General features: G+C 47.9%; 2 protein-coding genes across 4 annotated transcripts in view; both read left to right on the top strand.

The window, feature by feature from the left end:
• USP4 (ubiquitin specific peptidase 4) overlaps positions 1-7,029 on the top strand; it is a 49,882-nt gene extending 42,853 nt beyond the window's left edge. For all 3 annotated transcript variants that reach the window (XM_082848259.1, XM_082848260.1, XM_082848261.1), the window contains 6 exons: positions 862-932; positions 1,186-1,304; positions 1,632-1,781; positions 2,795-2,898; positions 5,425-5,513; positions 5,909-7,029. In XM_082848259.1, the coding sequence (XP_082704385.1) occupies positions 862-932; positions 1,186-1,304; positions 1,632-1,781; positions 2,795-2,898; positions 5,425-5,513; positions 5,909-6,067 (692 nt within the window). In that variant the 3' untranslated portion in view covers positions 6,068-7,029. The remainder of the gene's footprint in view (positions 1-861; positions 933-1,185; positions 1,305-1,631; positions 1,782-2,794; positions 2,899-5,424; positions 5,514-5,908) is intronic.
• Positions 7,030-7,419: 390 nt separating this feature from the next.
• Positions 7,420-10,532, top strand: LOC309967028 (uncharacterized protein C3orf62). Its single transcript, XM_082847482.1, has 3 exons — positions 7,420-7,916; positions 8,754-8,845; positions 9,848-10,532. Exons 1-3 carry the CDS (start codon positions 7,507-7,509, stop codon positions 10,111-10,113), a joined length of 768 nt encoding a protein of 255 aa, XP_082703608.1. The 5' UTR covers positions 7,420-7,506; the 3' UTR covers positions 10,114-10,532.
• The last annotated feature ends 5,875 nt before the right edge of the window (positions 10,533-16,407 follow it).

Below are 16,407 nucleotides of genomic sequence, written 5' to 3' on the forward strand. Positions count from 1 at the left end.
TATTTATTTGAATTTATTTATTTTTGGCTGCTTTGGGTCTTCGTTGCTGTGTGCAGGCTTTCTCTAGTTGCAGCGAACAGGGGCTACTCTTCGTTGTGGTGCGTGGGCTTCTCATTGCGGTGGCTTCTCTTGTTGCGGAGCACGGGCTCCAGTAGTTGTGGCACAAGGGCTCAGTAGCTGTGGCTCACAGGCCCTAGAGTGCAGGCTCAGTAGTTGTGGCACACAGGCTTAGTAGCTCCACAGCATGTGGGATCTTCCCGGACCAGGGCTCAAACCCGTGTCTCCTGCATTGGCAGGCAGATTCTTAACCACTGTGACACCAGGGGAAGTCCCTAGCCCCATTCTTGAACACTGATCTTTGACTCCTCAATCAGTCTTTTGTTCTCCTCCCCTGCCCCCCCACGCTATGGCCCGGAAAATGCCTCCAGGCGATAAGCTGGGGCCATGTAGGCATCACCTTATTTTTTGCCTTCTCTCAAGGATCTCACTCTTGCTCTGCCTAATAGTCAGTGTCTGAAAACAGTTGTTTCCTCTATTTTGTCAGGTTTTCTTGTGGTTTAAGGCAAGAGGAGAAATCTGGCCACTGTTACTCCATCTTGACCTGTACCCTTTCAGAATTCTATGTAGTTAGTGCCTTTAAAGTGTGTAGCATTGAGGAAATCTTTGCCAAAGGATTTGGGGGCCCAGGGATTCAGAGTTGGCTGGCTCAAGGCAGAGCATCGCTCTTGGCAATGGCTGTTGATGGGTGAGCAGGTGTTGATGGCGTAGCCTGAGTGTGGTCCTTCTCACTCTTGTCACCTGAGGAGCCTCTCCTGTTGCTGGCCATTCAGTAGTGAGTGACACTTTGGTCCTCCTCCACAGCTCGATCCACACTAGCCATCGATTGGGATAGTGAGACCCGGAGCCGTTATTACGATGAGCAGGAATCTGAGGTAGGTCACTCGGCATTCTTGGTCAGGGGTATGTGCTGGTTTCTGCTTCGGGTGGGTCTCTCTCACCAGTTCCCCAGCAGTTTAGCAAGGTATGTTTTAGACCGAGAATGAAAAGCACTTAAAGATTTTGTCATTACATGTTCAGAGGCTGCAGAAAGTACATTAGATTCCAGGCGTGAGAGCTCGTGAGGTTGTGGCTAAGCCTGGTAAGATTTTGTTTCCTCAGCAGACCTCAGCATTTTGTTCCTCACAGACCTACGAGAAGCACGTCAGCATGTTGCAGCCTCAGAAGAAAAAGAAGACAGCAGTGGCCCTGAGAGACTGCATCGAGCTCTTCACTACCATGGAGACCCTTGGGGAGCATGACCCCTGGTATGCAGCTCCCACCTCTGGGCAGGGGCACCCAGGTACCCTGGGACTGAGATCTGCTGGGGCCATCTATGTACACAAAAACCCTTTGTATTTGGATGTGTCACTTTTTTACATGGCTGACCCTACAACACAGGTTTTTCTGTGTGAATTGTGTTTTCCAGACTAGGACAGCCATCACCCTCTTTTAGAAGGTGTCTTAGAGACCTCCCTGCCCAGAAGCAGTCATGCTGAGTACAAGAAAGGATGTTATGGGATTGCCTCCATGCTTGAGAGCCCAGGTGGCACTGGCCCCCTGCCTCCCCACTAAGTGGAGGTTTCTCTTTTCAGGTACTGTCCCAACTGTAAGAAGCATCAACAGGCCACAAAGAAGTTTGACCTGTGGTCCTTGCCGAAGATTCTGGTGGTCCACCTCAAACGTTTCTCCTACAATAGATACTGGAGGGACAAACTTGATACAGTTGTGGAATTCCCAGTCAGGTGGGTCCCTGGGCTGCACTGTTATTTTTGGGAAAATTAAAAAACAGGCAGACAATCTGGGCACTGATTGGCAGAGTGTTTTGCTGCCAAAGACTTTTCTGTGTTAAGGTGTGTGTGTTGCTAGGCTCTGAGAAGTTGCTTTGGCTCACTTCCCCTCCGTGTCTGTAGGGAAAGGACTCTCCAGTAGAAGCACTTCCTCTCTCGAGTCCCTTACGCAGCCTAACTGAACTGGTCTTCCCATCTGTCATTGGTCCCAGGGAGCCCAGGCTCAGTAGAGCAGCACAAGGACATGCTGTACCTCGTTAATGCAGGGGCACAAGGAACCAGAGAGTAATCTGCTGGGGAGAGTTGGATTTTTGGGGGTGCAGATCCACCACAGTCCTGTCCCTGGGGCAGGGACTGGGACTGGCTGTCTACTAGTGTCCTCTTAGGCCCCAGGGTACAGAGTATAAGTGACACAGGCAAGTCAGTCAACAAGGTAGGAGTCCCCCCACAATATGCAGATTTAAAAATGCTTTTTGGGGGATGGGGGATGGGTAGATAGTTACATGAAGTATAGACATGTCAACGGGAGGACCTAGGTGGTGGGTGTATACATGTTTGTTGTAAAATTCTTTTTTTCTCTATGTTTGAAATTTTCAAAATAAAACATTAGGGAAAAAAGCTTTTGGGGGCCTGTTTTGGTATTTAGCTTAAATTTTTATGGCACTAATTAGTAATTCTGATAGTAACAGCCATTTTTACAAAGTTGCTGCAGCCCTCGTGTCTGCCCAGAGCCCTTCTTTGACATTTGGTCTCAGCTAAGGCTTCTCTTTTCCAGTCTGAACATGTCAGTGGTCAGAACAAGACCCCAGGGCTCCTTCTGTCTGGACTGTTCATTCGTTCCTTCTGCACTTAGTTTCTGAGGGCCTCCCTGTGTTATAGCCTGTTGCATGAAAGGGGTTGCTGGGTTGCTCTGACTTCTTTCTCTGAGTTTAATGTATTGAAGGGTTATTTTTGTTTTCTTTGCTCAGAGCTCTGAACATGTCTGAGTTTGTCTGTGACCTGTCAGCAAGGCCTTATGTGTATGACCTCATTGCCGTGTCCAATCATTATGGAGCCATGGGGGTTGGCCACTGTAAGTACTGGAATCTGCTTCCTTCTGAGATGTTGAAATGCCCATGGCCAGTCATCTTTCACCAGCCTATCCCTGTGTGCCAGGCATTGCCCTAAGCACTTAATTTACACAGCTCCACGGGCCTCAGGTTGCGGGCTTTTTCCATATTGCTGCCCCTCAATTTTTCTGGTAGGATGGTGGTTCATATTCTTTAATCCAATAATCCACCTCTGGGAAACCTAAGGAAATTACTTGACTTTGGGGAAAAGCTTCATGTGCAAAGATATTCATTCACCTACTTATAATAGTGAAAAATTAGTATTATTTATAATAGTGGAAAATTAATAATAGCATTGGTGATCAACCGTTGGCACTTCTGTCCATCGATTTCATGGAAGAGTACACAGTCATTGCAAAATAAAATTAATAATAACATGAGGAAATACCCATGGTATGTTAAGGGAAAACAGCTACACAAAATTGCATCATTACAGAAAGTAGTATCACAACTACATTGAAACAAAAGACAGAGAAACTATGATAGGAGGGGGGAAAGCCTAGGAGGAGAGAGACCAAAATGTTAATTTTTTCTTTGTTCTACTTTATTTTCCAAAATTTCTATAATGTGTAGGTTTATCTTCACTTTTATACTTTTACTAGTTTATTTTGTTACTTGTTTATGGAAAGGTTTTAGTGATGTTGAAGTGAGGAGCTGGGTTTCCTCATCTCTCTTCTATTGCATCTGCACCATGATAACTGCCACTACACCCAGTGTCAGGACCCCAAGAGATGACACCATGGGAGGTGTCAGTTCCATTTACACTCACAGTGGATTATGGAACTGCCCTAAACCCCAGTCTTCTCTTCTATACTGATAAGCTTTTTCTGTTGGCCCAACAGTCTGTTCTCCTGCCTCTCCATTCTTACCATATCACCTCTTGCCTTTAGATGGCTGCTCAGTCTCCAACCCTCAGGTCTACATTCCAGGCCAATAGAAGAAGAGGGAAAAAGGGTATGACCTTCCCTTTTAAGCAGATCTCCCAGAAGTCCCCCTCAACTCCTCTACATACATCTCATTGGCTATCACTTGGTCACAGGGCTACCATCTAGCTGTAGGAGAGGATGGGAAATAAAAATGTGCCTGTTTGAAAATTGGGGCTCTACTGGAGTGGCTATTAGCAATCTCTGATCATATCATATCCTGCAGCACTTACTCTTCTCTTACTTTTTTCTCCCCAAAGTAATTTCACTATCTATATTCATGCATACTGGACACATGTATTCATTTTTAACTTCCATTTTAGCATCTAAACACTGCTAGGGCAGGTTACTTAGCCTCTTTATGCTTCAGTTTCCTCATCCAGGTTAGGCTTCAGTTTCCTCATCCAGGTTAGGCTGGTTATATGCAGGTCCACATTGGGTCCACAGTTGGAACGCCACGATTGAGAGCCACCATTGCTATTGTTATGCCAAGCACGGACAGCGGGGACACGCCCTTGGCACCTTCTCTCTCACTTTGTCCCATGTCGTCCACCACCACTTGGTGCAGTAGGCACTGCAGTGAGTAATGGTTAAACAGCTTAAAAAAAACCAGCTTGCCGAAGCCACACAGCAGGTTGAGACTGGAAACCAAATCTCCATCAGATTCTGTTGTTTCTGAGAGTCTGGGTGGAGCAGGAATTGGGTATTGCTGCTGGGATTCCTGTTGTAAACACATCCTGCTTCGAAATAGTGTAAAATCAAAACTGGAAGTGTTGTCTGTGGGAAATGCTTGCCCGGTGTGGGGAAATGCTTGGCCCGGTGTGAGGAATTGTTATCCAGCCGCAGATTCTTGACTCACAGTTTCGAAGGCAGATATATTTAAGTTTTCTTGTTCACATCCCAGCTTTGCAAACCCAAATACCCAATGTGTCCCTCTCTGGGATTATCCCACAGGCTCCAGAGGCAGTGAGAGGCAGTAGTAGCCAACCATCTGCCTGGATGAAGTGGGGGAGTTTGACTTGGCATGTTTTTGAGAACTGTTGTTTTGTTTAAATCTTAAAGTATCAGCTCCTTTTAAGTATCCCCTGACTCTGGGTTATTGCTCATAGCCATCCTGAAGATTGACACTGGATTCCTCTATTTTTTGGATTAGTTTTCCAAAATTACAGTTTAAAGCCTTGGTCCCCAGCGGCTCCATTTTTACCCTTTTAGTGCCTTTTTGAGAAGGAACAGATTTTTTTTTTTAACATCTTTATTGGAGTATAATTGCTTTACAATGGTGTGTTAGTTTCTGCTTTATAACAAAGTGAATCAGATATACATATACATACATCCCCATATCTCTTCCCTCTTGTGCCTCCCTCCCTCCCACCCTCCCTAGGAACAGGGTTTTTTTTAAAGGCTGAGTTATCTTTTGGTTGTTAGGACACAACCTATAAATTACTTTTAATTTCAGACTCTGTTTATTTCATGTTTTGGAATTGTGTTGCTGTTGAGTGCCACTGTAATGAGCTAGCCACATTAGCTCTCTTGGTGACCGGCTAGAGTATTCTCTTGCTTTGGCAGACACTGCATACGCGAAGAACAAACTGAATGGGAAATGGTATTACTTTGATGATAGCAGTGTGTCCCTGGCCTCCGAGGATCAAATAGTGGTGAGTAGGCCCTAATACCTGGTTCCCACTCTTACCTTTAGGGATTAGAGCTGGGAAAAGTCTTCCGGGCTAGTTGGTTATTTAGTCATCCTGCTGGGACGGTGGAAGCAAGGTGTGGTAGAGAAAGAGTTGGCTGCCATTCCTTATGGGACCCTTCCTAAATGAGATGCTCATCTCTCCTCGGGGTCTGTCACAAGGCCTTTCCCCACTCCCTGGGGAGGGTCAGCATGAGCCAGCCTCAGGTAGAAGGGTTTTCACAGTCACTTCAGTGTGTGGCTGCACAGGGCAAGACGGCGGATCCCTGAGAGTGGTGTGTTTTGAACAGAGAGAAAAGCTGTGGGGGAATGGGTGATTTTTCCAACCAGTGAATGGATGTTTCCCCTCTTGTGTTTTAGACGAAAGCAGCTTATGTGCTGTTTTACCAGCGGCGAGATGATGAGTTGTATAAGACGACTTCACTCAGTTTTCCTGGATCCTTTGATGGAGGGACGAGACCAGGCAGCTTACAGCAGGGCATGGGGGATGATGAGACTTGCAGCATGGACACCAACTGATGCTGCCTCAGTGACCCTGCACCACAGCACCGGTGCAGTCCCTCAGGAGAACACCTTTGACACTGAAGACTTGCTAGTGTTCCGTCTAAAAACCGGATGAGGAAATTATTTCTTTTATGAGAAAAAAAAAAAAAGGGTTATGTTAGGAGGCTGAATTATTTTTCTTTTTATACAGGTGGTGAGAAATTTCTGTAAAACCTCGTGGAGCTGCAAAGTAGGGGTCGGGAGGGGGGGAACATAATGGAGTATGTCTGATGGATTCCAGAGAACGGAGAGGAACACACTGTCATTGAGTTTGGTGTGGCCATGAAGACCTGCCACAGGCTGGTGAATGATTACTGTTCCCCCCAGTAGTCTGCCCACAGTAAATGAAGCCTCGACTAAATGATGTCATCCCCTTCTCCCTTGCTGTGCACTGAGATGGGTTTATAATACCCTAAAAATTAGCCACCAAAGCCCATTTCTGTTTCCCTTTGTGTCATCTTGGAATATCCAGCTTTCTTCTCCCTAATGAAATGAAGATGCTTGGTGTTGGGGTTTCCTGCCCCTCCGTCTCCTGTGGAACCTAGCAGTTCTGTTATGTACCCCAGCATCCTTGATGAATTGATACCCCTCTGGCACTTTTATTAGATATCACTTGGAAGTTGGTACACTAAACCGCTGGGTACTGGGTCGCGTCCAGTCGTTTCTCTCCCTGTTGGCTCGAGAATGGGAACCTTCCTGGGCTTGGGAAGGGCTCCCATTCTCGCTGCTGACTTCGGTTAGAAGTGAAATCCCCGCCCTTCCAGACGATTTTCTTTCGGCGGTCTGGCCTCCGCATGCCTGCCCGGCCGCACTCCCTGGGCCGTTGTCTTTGTCGCGGGGAGGCCTGAGACCACTGTCCCCTCCGTGCGTGGGGCCCTTGCTCCCCCTTGCGTTGGTTCAGAGAACAAGGTCATCTGGGCTTTTCTTGTCTGACCTTTGACCTGAGCCGTGGGGGTTGGGTCTGTCAGTCGCGGGCACACGCGATCGATGAGGACGTGCGCGACGACCGTTGGTAGGGGCGGTGGTGCGGGAGCTCCGGCTGCTCGGTGAGGACCCGGCTGTGGGTCTCCGCTCGGGGGCTGGCCGCTGGGTGGGGCCGGGCCGGAGCCTGCGACCCGAAGGGGCTGCGGGCTGGGATGAGGGGCCCGGAGCCGGGGGAGGGGGAGTGGTTCCGGCTCCACTGCCGGTTCCTCCCTCCCGGAGAACCGCGGGCCGCACCTGACCCCACGGAGGAAAAAGCGCCGGGAGTGGGGGTTTCCCTGCTCTCCGACCCATGGTGTGGGTCAAACTTAAGGAAATTGTGGCAAATACTCCATTTGGGGGTGGTTTACAACCTCATCTGTAACATTATTTTCACGTTGCTGTGTGCATTTCCAGTGTATTGTATAATAAAGACATGGTCGCTTTTAGGGGAGATGTCTGAAAAACTGAGAAGATGCAGAAAGGAGCTGACTGCAGCCATTGACCGGGCCTTTGAAGGACTCAGTCATTCCCAGGAGTGCTCAGGCATGCAGAGGCAGGAGCTGGACGCTGCGCCGCTTTCTTTCCCCTTCCCCATGCACAGGCTCCTCTGCAGGAGGCACCCGCTGGCAGCCTGCTCCTCTGCGGCTCCTTTCTCTCCTGTCCCGTTTGCTCCTGGGAATGAGAGCCCTGCCTTTGCACCAAACCACGAACCCGTGAGTGCAAAGACACGTGCTCTATGCCCCAAAAGAAAACCTCTGACCAGCAAGGAAAACATATCGATGCATTCCTCGATTTTGGCACCTGAAAGACAGTTTTGGAGAGCGGCAGGAGATGGGGAGAACTGGAGAAAAGACAGTCTAAGGTGATTCCAATCTGAATAGTTTAATAGCTATAATTAGGGTTATCTCATATCTGAAAAAATTGTTGAAAATCCTAAATTGAATCCATAACACTACTCTTGCCTCCCCTCTGAAGCTCTAAGACTTTATTTGGAAAGTTTGTAAACGTTCTTCAGAAAGAGTGTGTGTGTGTGTGTGTGTGTGTGTGTGTGTGTGTTGGTTTGAGGGGGTGAGGGGTCTTGGATGTCTAACCAGTCATGGAAACCACTCTGCAGTACCAAAAGGGGTAGTGAATGTTAAAGAACCTAGTTTTAAAAGTCATCTTATTTTTTGTACTGCAGAAACACGTATCTTAATTCCAGTGTTTTCTTCCCCAAACTGGGGAGAGGTGGATCAATGGCTGGGCCCTGACTTCACCCTTGCTTCTGCTCCCCTTCCTCACCCCAGAGCTTTTTAGGCTTTCCCTGGGATAAGGTCTTCCCTAGACCTTTTCTTCTCCCAGGTAGCTGCAAACTGCCTCATCCTAGGCACCTTGATTTGAAGCAAGGAGGACCATATGCGCTGAAACTTCAAGGTTCTGCCATCTTGGTTGCTCTGTAGTCAGAGACTGAAGAAGCCATTTAATCATTTCAGTTCTACAAATATTTGTGCTCATATTCACAAACATTAATGGGCATTATGATGCTTTTAGTCAACTTCACTGATTCAGTGGTTCCCAGTCATCCTCTAATCACAGCATAAATGACAATTTAAAGTACCAGTGTTTGTCTTTAAGATTATCTAACACTGAGTTCCTCTCCAGTATTTTCTTGAAAGAGGATCTAATCCCCCACCTTTTTCTTTTCACCTGGGGGCTGCAGGAAAGATATGGAGAAAGATTTGAAGGTTGAGTCAAACATGCCACTCAGCAGTTCTAGCCAAGAGGTCACAAAGGATTTGCTTGACATGATCGGTGAGTACAGAGGGCTGGTGCATCCTCTCTCTGGAAGGATAGGTTCTTCACACGGGCCCCTGAGTCAGCAAGCATCTTATAAAAAAAAAAATCCTTATTTCTTTTCCACTGGCTTGTTAGATTTGTTTTGCTCACAGCAGAGAGCCTTCATGGAGCTGATAACCTGGGGGAGTTACACATCAGTCAGGTCATTTCATAAATGTACAGTTAGAGTGAATCCTTGGAGGCCAGGGACAGCAGCCCCTGTTGGTGGATGAGCTTAGATGTGAAGGAAACAGGACATAGGCAGAGATGGGGGTAGGGGTAGAGGAGAGTAGTCCAGCTGGGGGGGGGGGGCATTAATACAAGATTAGAAGAAAAGTTAGAAGCCAAAAACTCCCCTATAATTCCACCATCCACCACAAAGGCAGCCACTGTTAACACAGTGCTGTATACCCTGTCATAGATACTTTTTCTACACACACATCTGTATATTCTGTGTGTGGACTATGTTTTTTTAAAAGCTATTTTATTTTTAGCTTTTTTTTTCTCATTTTTTGGCCACACCGCACAGCATGTGGGATCTTAGTTCCACCATCAGGGATCAAACCCGTGCTCCCTGCACTGGAAGCTCAGAGTCTTAACCGCTGGACCGCCAGGGAAGTCCCAGCAGGCAGCATTTTGATTACCCCAAAGATCCCATTTTTCTCACACTATGTCTTGTGCCCACAGGTCAGGGAGTAGTTTCTTGAGGGCTGGAACAAACACATGCATCTCTGTATCCTCCCACTTAAACCCTCCTTGGAAACCAAGGAGATGGTTGGGGCTCAATAAATACCTGAGCTAGGAAGGGGGACACCAAGCCCATGTTAGAATGTGGCAGCCTGCCAGCCCCGGGGGCAGGAACACCGGCTTTGTAGATTCCTCGGAAATGGCCGCCCATTTGTGGTTTTTAACTTGTGCCTGAAATGTCTTAAGAAATCTCTCACTGGAATTGTAATGCTGAATGTTTTTATTTTTAAGACCATACAGGCATCCAAACTATTGAAGAATTGGCTGGAAAACTAGAATTTGAAAATGAGTTGAACCGTGTGTGTGGTTGCTGTGAAGATTCGCCCTTCAAGGCGGACGCCTGGGCCCTGCTGGTGGACGAGAGCCCTCAGGAAGCCTCGGATGCAGACCCTGGCAGCCTCAAGCAGGCTTTCTATGATCACAGTATCGTGGAGACTGTTCTGGACTTGGAAGAGGACTACAATTTGCTGACCTCTTTTAAATACCGAATTGAGTAAGGACAGTTGACTTCAGCTTTGATTCTTTACAGCAGGAGTCTGATGTTAGGGCATCTGTGCAGGGCAGTCACAGTTGTCATCAGGGGCCACATTCTTCAGAGGCTTGGCAGAATCTGAATTACCCCAATCTTTTTAACTTCCAGTTGTGTCCCTTCTTGAGCTGAGAGCCCAGTTTGTTTGTTTGTTTAATTCTGTTGCTCTGAAGTGTTTCTTTTTTTTTTCACCTTTTTTTTTTTTAACATCTTGACTGTTTTATTGATTGATGTTCAATATACCCAGAACCCAAGGCAGGTGCAGGTCTTGGGCCTCTGCTGTGTGTCTTCATGTTCTTTTCCACGGACCCCTGAAAAAGTACGAGGGCTACAACCAGCATGGGCTTTCTGTACCCCTGGGACCAGCCCATCCCAGGCCAGCTCAGCCTGTATGGAGGAACTGGCGTCAAGATGGACCTTGGCCCCAGACCCTCTGCCATATTTGCGCATTTTGCACACAAGGCTGCCTGTCCCCTGCATGGGCCTCATGCCCTCTTTGTGTCCAGACCCTCAATCCCTCCATCCTTGCCCCTGCCCAGCTCAAAGCCCTCTGCAAAGGCCTCCTACTTGTGTCAGAGGGGCTGGTAGCATCCCTTATTAGGTTTCCTGGGCTGGAGCCAACCCTACACCACAGCTTGAGAGAAAGGACATCATCAGAAATTATTTGGACAGATCTCTCAAAACCATGATGTTCTTTCAGGAAACCTAATAAGCTGTTGGGCAAGGTATCATGCCTCCCAGAAGCTGAGTCTCGGAAGTGCCCGCCTCCTAGGCATAGGGGAGTATGGGGGTAAGGAGTCTGGTGCAAAGCTGTTGTAAGACCCAAAACTCAAACCAAGGAGCTGGGAGGAAGTCCCAGGGGCCGAGGACCCCCCACCAGTCCATATTTTAGGCTAGTGATCCAGCATAGGGCAGGCTGCAGAGCTGGCATCACCCCTTTACTACAGGTCTGGAGATTCCTCTGGGCCCCCAGGTAGAGACCTTGCATCTACTCCGTAGCTGTGTGAGACTGGGCACTTGCCTGCCCCTGAGAACTAGCCTCCGGCCACTTCATGGGACAGGCCTCCGCTGGGGGGTAGAGGGCAGGACGGGCTAACCAGAGGCTCCTTCCAAGCCACCGTACACTCACTCCCTGCAGCAGATAATAAACATCACAGATTATGGAATTGGGGTTCACTTTCTATTCCCTGAATAGGAGAGACAGGAGCAAATAAGAAGAAATGCTCAGAGCTGCTTGCCTGCCCCACTCCAGGGGGAATGGGGCCATCTGGAGGGAGAGTTGTCAGGCTACTTGATATTCAAAAAACCAGGTCTCCCAACAGTGAGTTCCAAATAATATGCCTTGATGTGGATACTCTCCCACAGAGGATGTGGGGCTTAATCCTCATCTCCCCCAACCCCTGCCTGTTACCACCCCTTGAGGGTGAGCTGAACTTAGTGACTCGCTTCCAAGGAATAGAGCTGGGAAAGGGAAAGATAGTAGATTACATGGAGAAGCCTGGCAGACACCACTTAACCAAGTGATGAAGATGAGCACCACTTGTGCTGTCCTGTGCACGTCACCCACCGCTGACAGGATGCGATGAGAAGGGTGCTTTGTTTCCATGGTATTCCTACCAAAACCTCCCAGCCCCAATCTAATTGTGAGACAAACATCAGATGAACCCAGTTTGGGGGATATTCTACAGGATACCTGGCCAGTACTCAAGACTGTCAAGGTCATTAAAAACAAGGAAAGACTCAAAATCTGTCACAGAACAGCGGACACTGAGGAGACACGATGACTAAATGCAGTGCGGTGTCCTGGATTGTGTCCTGGAACAGAGAGAGGACATTAATGGAAAAACGGATCAAATCTAAATACAGGCTCAAGTTTAGTTAATATGGTTATTAGTTTCTTAGTTTTGACAAGTATGCCACAGTTATGCAAGATGGTAACATTAAGAGAAGCTGGGTGAAGGATATATTTGAACTTATTGTCTTTGCAACTTTCCTGTAAATCTGAATTTATTGCAAAATTTAAGATGTATTTATTTGTTTTAAAAATGCAGTTGATCCCAAGTTTGTGAAATGTGTGTATGAGCACACATGCAGAAAACTGTTATGGAGGAACAAGGAGGGTTTAGGTCTTTTTCTTGTCTGTATTTTTAAATTTATCTGCAGCTAACATGTGTCACTTCTGTAGAAAAAAGAAATTAGAGTTGTTTTTTAAAACCCTCATCTTCAACCAGCCATGGGCATCCCTCACCAGAAACCTGCCCAGAGGTGACCTTCACAGTTTACAGGAACTGGTGCAGGTCCAGGGCCTGCCAGGGGGTGCTCAGCAGGACCCTGACAAGGGGGTCGCCCTTCCCTGCGGGTGCTGGACCCTCAGGGCCAGAAACTCTGGGTCTCACAGAGCTGTTTCTCAGCACTCAGTGCTGGGAATGAGGATCTAGCCCTAACCCTGCAAGACTGAAATGAGAGGATTTTTCTTCTGCCTGCAGCAGAGACTGTGGCCCTTGGGAATGAGGGCGGAGCCTGGGGTAGAGGTGGGGAAGGAGGGAGGGGTCAGGTTTTCCCTGGCTGGATAGACAAATATACCTCTGTTTTAGCAAAGCCTTTATGTGAAAATTCAGATTTACCAAAAGGGCTAATTCATCCTGGAATCCTTAAATGAGGAGCTTTTCCTCACTGTAGAAACACAGCTATTTAGTAAAGCAGGTGAGCCCTGAGCCTCTGGCATGCCAGTCCCAGAGTAGCTGGGGTGGCCATGTGGTCATTTCCCTGGTGACACCTACTCTTGTCTCTGCATCCCTGGCTCCCCAAGGTGCCCAAAGGACACTTTCCTGCCTTTGTCATCTGCTTCAGGGTGGTGGGCAGATGTGTGCTCCTCTGCACAGAGCAGGGGTTTGAGGAGTTAGTCTCTAGGGATTTAGCTGGAGGAATAAAAGGAGCCTGGAACATTTTTTGCCTAGAACATTTATTTTAATAAACTTGGGACCAAAGATTTATTGGGGAGACATTGATGTTTGAGAAACTAAAAATGTTTTACGTCATTCGGTTCTCTCCCCCACAGTTCATCTTGGAAAGGCAAACAATCCCTGAATTGTTTCCGTGGAAACACCAAACTGCAATTTGGATTAGCAGAATCAAAATAGAAACAAGGCAGCTTCAAGAATAAATAGGAGCTTTGGAACCTGCTAGTCACCAACTGCCAGTTCAAGCTACAGCACAAGGCATGTGAGAAGCTGGGCCCATCCAGTTTTATAAGGAGGGGTTTCCAGGTCCCCTGGCTACATGCTGCCGGGTCAATGCCAAAGTCACTAGAAACCAGCTCTGTCTGCATACTGGTAGACTTGTAACAATACTTAATGTAGGAGCTGGTCTGTAGAAGCTAGGAGAGGCTGGGGGTCTGGAGGGAAAGTGGGGGGAAGAAGGGACAGGAAAAAGGAGAGATGAGTGAATGCCGAGTGAAGTTCCTGCAAGGAGCAGAGGCCACAGCTGAGGCCTGAGAGTACAGCAACAGTTCTTTCAAGAGGACAATTCAAGGGATTTCCCCAGTGGTCCAGTGGTTGGGACTCCGAGCTTCTACTGCAGGGGGCGCGGGTTTGATCCCTGGTCAGGGATCTAAGATCCCACATGCCACGCAGTGTGGCAAAAAAAAAAAAAGACAATTCAAGGGTGGCCAAGGGCTGGAAACAGTGACCCTATCCTCAGCCCCATCTGTATTGCAATGTTCCTCACATTCCTGTCTAGCAACACAGGTCTATACTGGAGTCTGAATTCTTGCCAGGTAAGCTCTGGGGGCACTTGTGGTCAGTAAGCGCCTGCTTCTGTGTAGCTCCAGCCAGCATAATCAGGCACGCAAGCCTACCTTCTCATCTCTGAGTCTCAGGGTTCCCTTCCCCTACCTCCTGCTCCCCTCACCAGGGGAATGGGGGAGGCATCTCCTGGCCCACCTGCCCTGGCTCCTTGGCATTCTCCTGGACCCTGCACTTCCAATCCCAGGGAAGACTCCAAGGGGGTCAGGAGACAAGGAGGAGGGAGATAGATAACCTGGGGGACCTTTGCCCCTCACCTTTGCACCCAGGAATGTGCTGATAGGGCAGCAACACCATCCTGCCACTGGAGGAGTTGTGAGCTATTAATGATCAAAGAAATTGATGAAAAGGATTTGCAAAAGAGGCCAATCTCCCTCCTCCCTCTAACTGAGGCACAAGACGTTTAACATGGCAGTGAAGGCCAGTGAACTAGGCAAGCAAACCAGGGAGGCCACTACACCTGATTATGGGTAGTTATTGGAAAGGCTGTCATCTAGAGACAATCTGAGACTGGTAATTTGCTTTCTCCCTGGAGTATGTGGGAGAACATTAATATTTTAGGTTCCAGCTAAATATTTATAGAGGGAACAAAGTTTTACTCAGGAAATCTGTTTGACAGTGGATTCCAGCCCTAGTGGGGAGGACTTTCCGTGCTAGGCCAGCTGGAAAATGCCTGATTTGATGAAGAGTTTTGGCCTAAGGCCTGGCATGAAAAACAATTGCAGAACTACGTTCAGCTCTTGTAGCAAACCACTATCTTTTTTGAGGGCTAAAAGTCTGTTGTTTTCTGGGCACTTTGGATGGGAGCTGGCCTGGGAGAGAGGAATGGGCATCTTATAGGAGATACGTCATCAGGACCCCTTTGAAATGTCTGAGACAAAGAAGGGAAGTTGCAAAGGGATACCAGGGAGACCCAACTTTCAGGACAGGCTGCTAGGAGCTGTTTGAAAGATAAGCAAGAAATCCCTGCTCTCAGTAAGTATTTATCAAGTGTCTACTACTGCCAGACACTCTCCTGGGTGCTGAGGATACAGTAGGGACGAGGCAGATGCTGCTCTTGCTTCTGGAGTTTATATTCTACTGTGCAATGTGGGCAAACACAAAAATACTGATATATCATTTCAGATGGAACTGTATGAGAGAAATTAGGGTAAGGGAATGGGCAGTGAGTAGGGTGAGCCCCTTCAGAAGAGGAGAGGTCAGGAAAAGGCCTCTCTGTAGGTGACATTTAAATTGATACTTGAATGTTAAGACAATTAGGCGCTGCAAGGGGCTTCACTTCCATCCTCAGACTGTAACTGGAGTTGTATAGAGGGAGGAGCCCCTAGGTGGGCCCTAGGCCGGTAAGACCTCCCGGTAAGACCACCCCGTGTGGCTACATACATCTCTATCAGCATGCAAAGAGCCAAAAATGTTGCGTGCTCCAGGGACGTGCCTGGGCTGTGTCATGCTCACCAAATTTGGCAGGAACACAATAGTTTAAAAAAAAAAAAAGCCTTAGGAATAAAATAAGAAACAGAATATCCTTTCTGATGATTGCCAGAGACAGGCAGCATAATTTTAATTAACCCAGCCTTGTTAGGCGATAAATTTACTGCTCATTCTACAAAAACACCCAGCTCATGTAACACTGAGTCACTCTGATCTTTCACTTTAAACAAAATTAAATACTTTTTTTTTTTTTGAGGTACGCGGGCCTCTCACTGCTGTGGCCTCTCCTGTTGCGGAGCACAGGCTCCGGAAGCGCAGGCTCAGCGGCCATGGCTCACGGGCCCAGCCGCTCCGCGGCATGTGGGATCTTCCCAGACTGGGGCACGAACCCGTGTCCCCTGCATTGGCAGGCGAACTCTCAACCACTGCGTCACCAGGGAAGCCCCAAAATGAAATACTTTTGAAGAAATACAGGATTTCATAACTCACAGCAGAATCAAAGAACAGAGGGTCCTGCTTTGGCATTTCAAAGTTGGACAAGACCCTTCAATGAGAAGGCCACAGTCATAAATACTGGTGGAGTTCTCTCAACAGGGTCTCAACTGTGAAGTAAAATGACTAAACCTTTCAACTTAGAGTAATAAAACATTTCCAAATACAGATCCCTCTGATCTACAAGCCTCATGCTAACTGCTCCACAGTCACCTGTAGTCAGTTTGGGAAGGGCTGGGCTGCTTCCTCCAGTGCCGTCCTTGCACAGGCAGAGAAAACCAGCAGGGAAGGCAGTGGAGGCTGGCAGAGGGCAGGGTGAACAGATATCCAGTGAGACCCACAGGGAGAGTAGAGGCCAGGGCACCCTAAGGCAGAGCCCAAGTCTGTACTTCCTAGGCCTTGAAGAGAGAGGGCTGCTGCCATTGCCTGTGGCTGTAGACTGCAGGACGCCCTTGGTCTGGAAATGAGAGTGAAAGCACCTTAGGCTGGTTCCTGGTAGCCCTGCTGAAGGTGTCACAGGCAAATTAAACTCTCCC

Source organism: Leucopleurus acutus (assembly GCF_964270905.1).
Source record: "Leucopleurus acutus genome assembly, chromosome: 10".
NCBI lineage: Eukaryota > Metazoa > Chordata > Mammalia > Artiodactyla > Delphinidae > Leucopleurus > Leucopleurus acutus.

Excerpts from the sequence above, each read along its gene's own strand:
- LOC309967028 (XM_082847482.1), top strand. The coding sequence starts at position 7,507 with ATGTCTGAAAAACTGAGAAGATGCAGAAAGGAGCTGACTGCAGCCATT. Across the intron at positions 7,917-8,753 it reads TGGAGAAAAGACAGTCTAAG|GAAAGATATGGAGAAAGATT; the intron begins GTGATTCCAATC and ends TGGGGGCTGCAG. Across the intron at positions 8,846-9,847 it reads GGATTTGCTTGACATGATCG|ACCATACAGGCATCCAAACT; the intron begins GTGAGTACAGAG and ends TTTATTTTTAAG.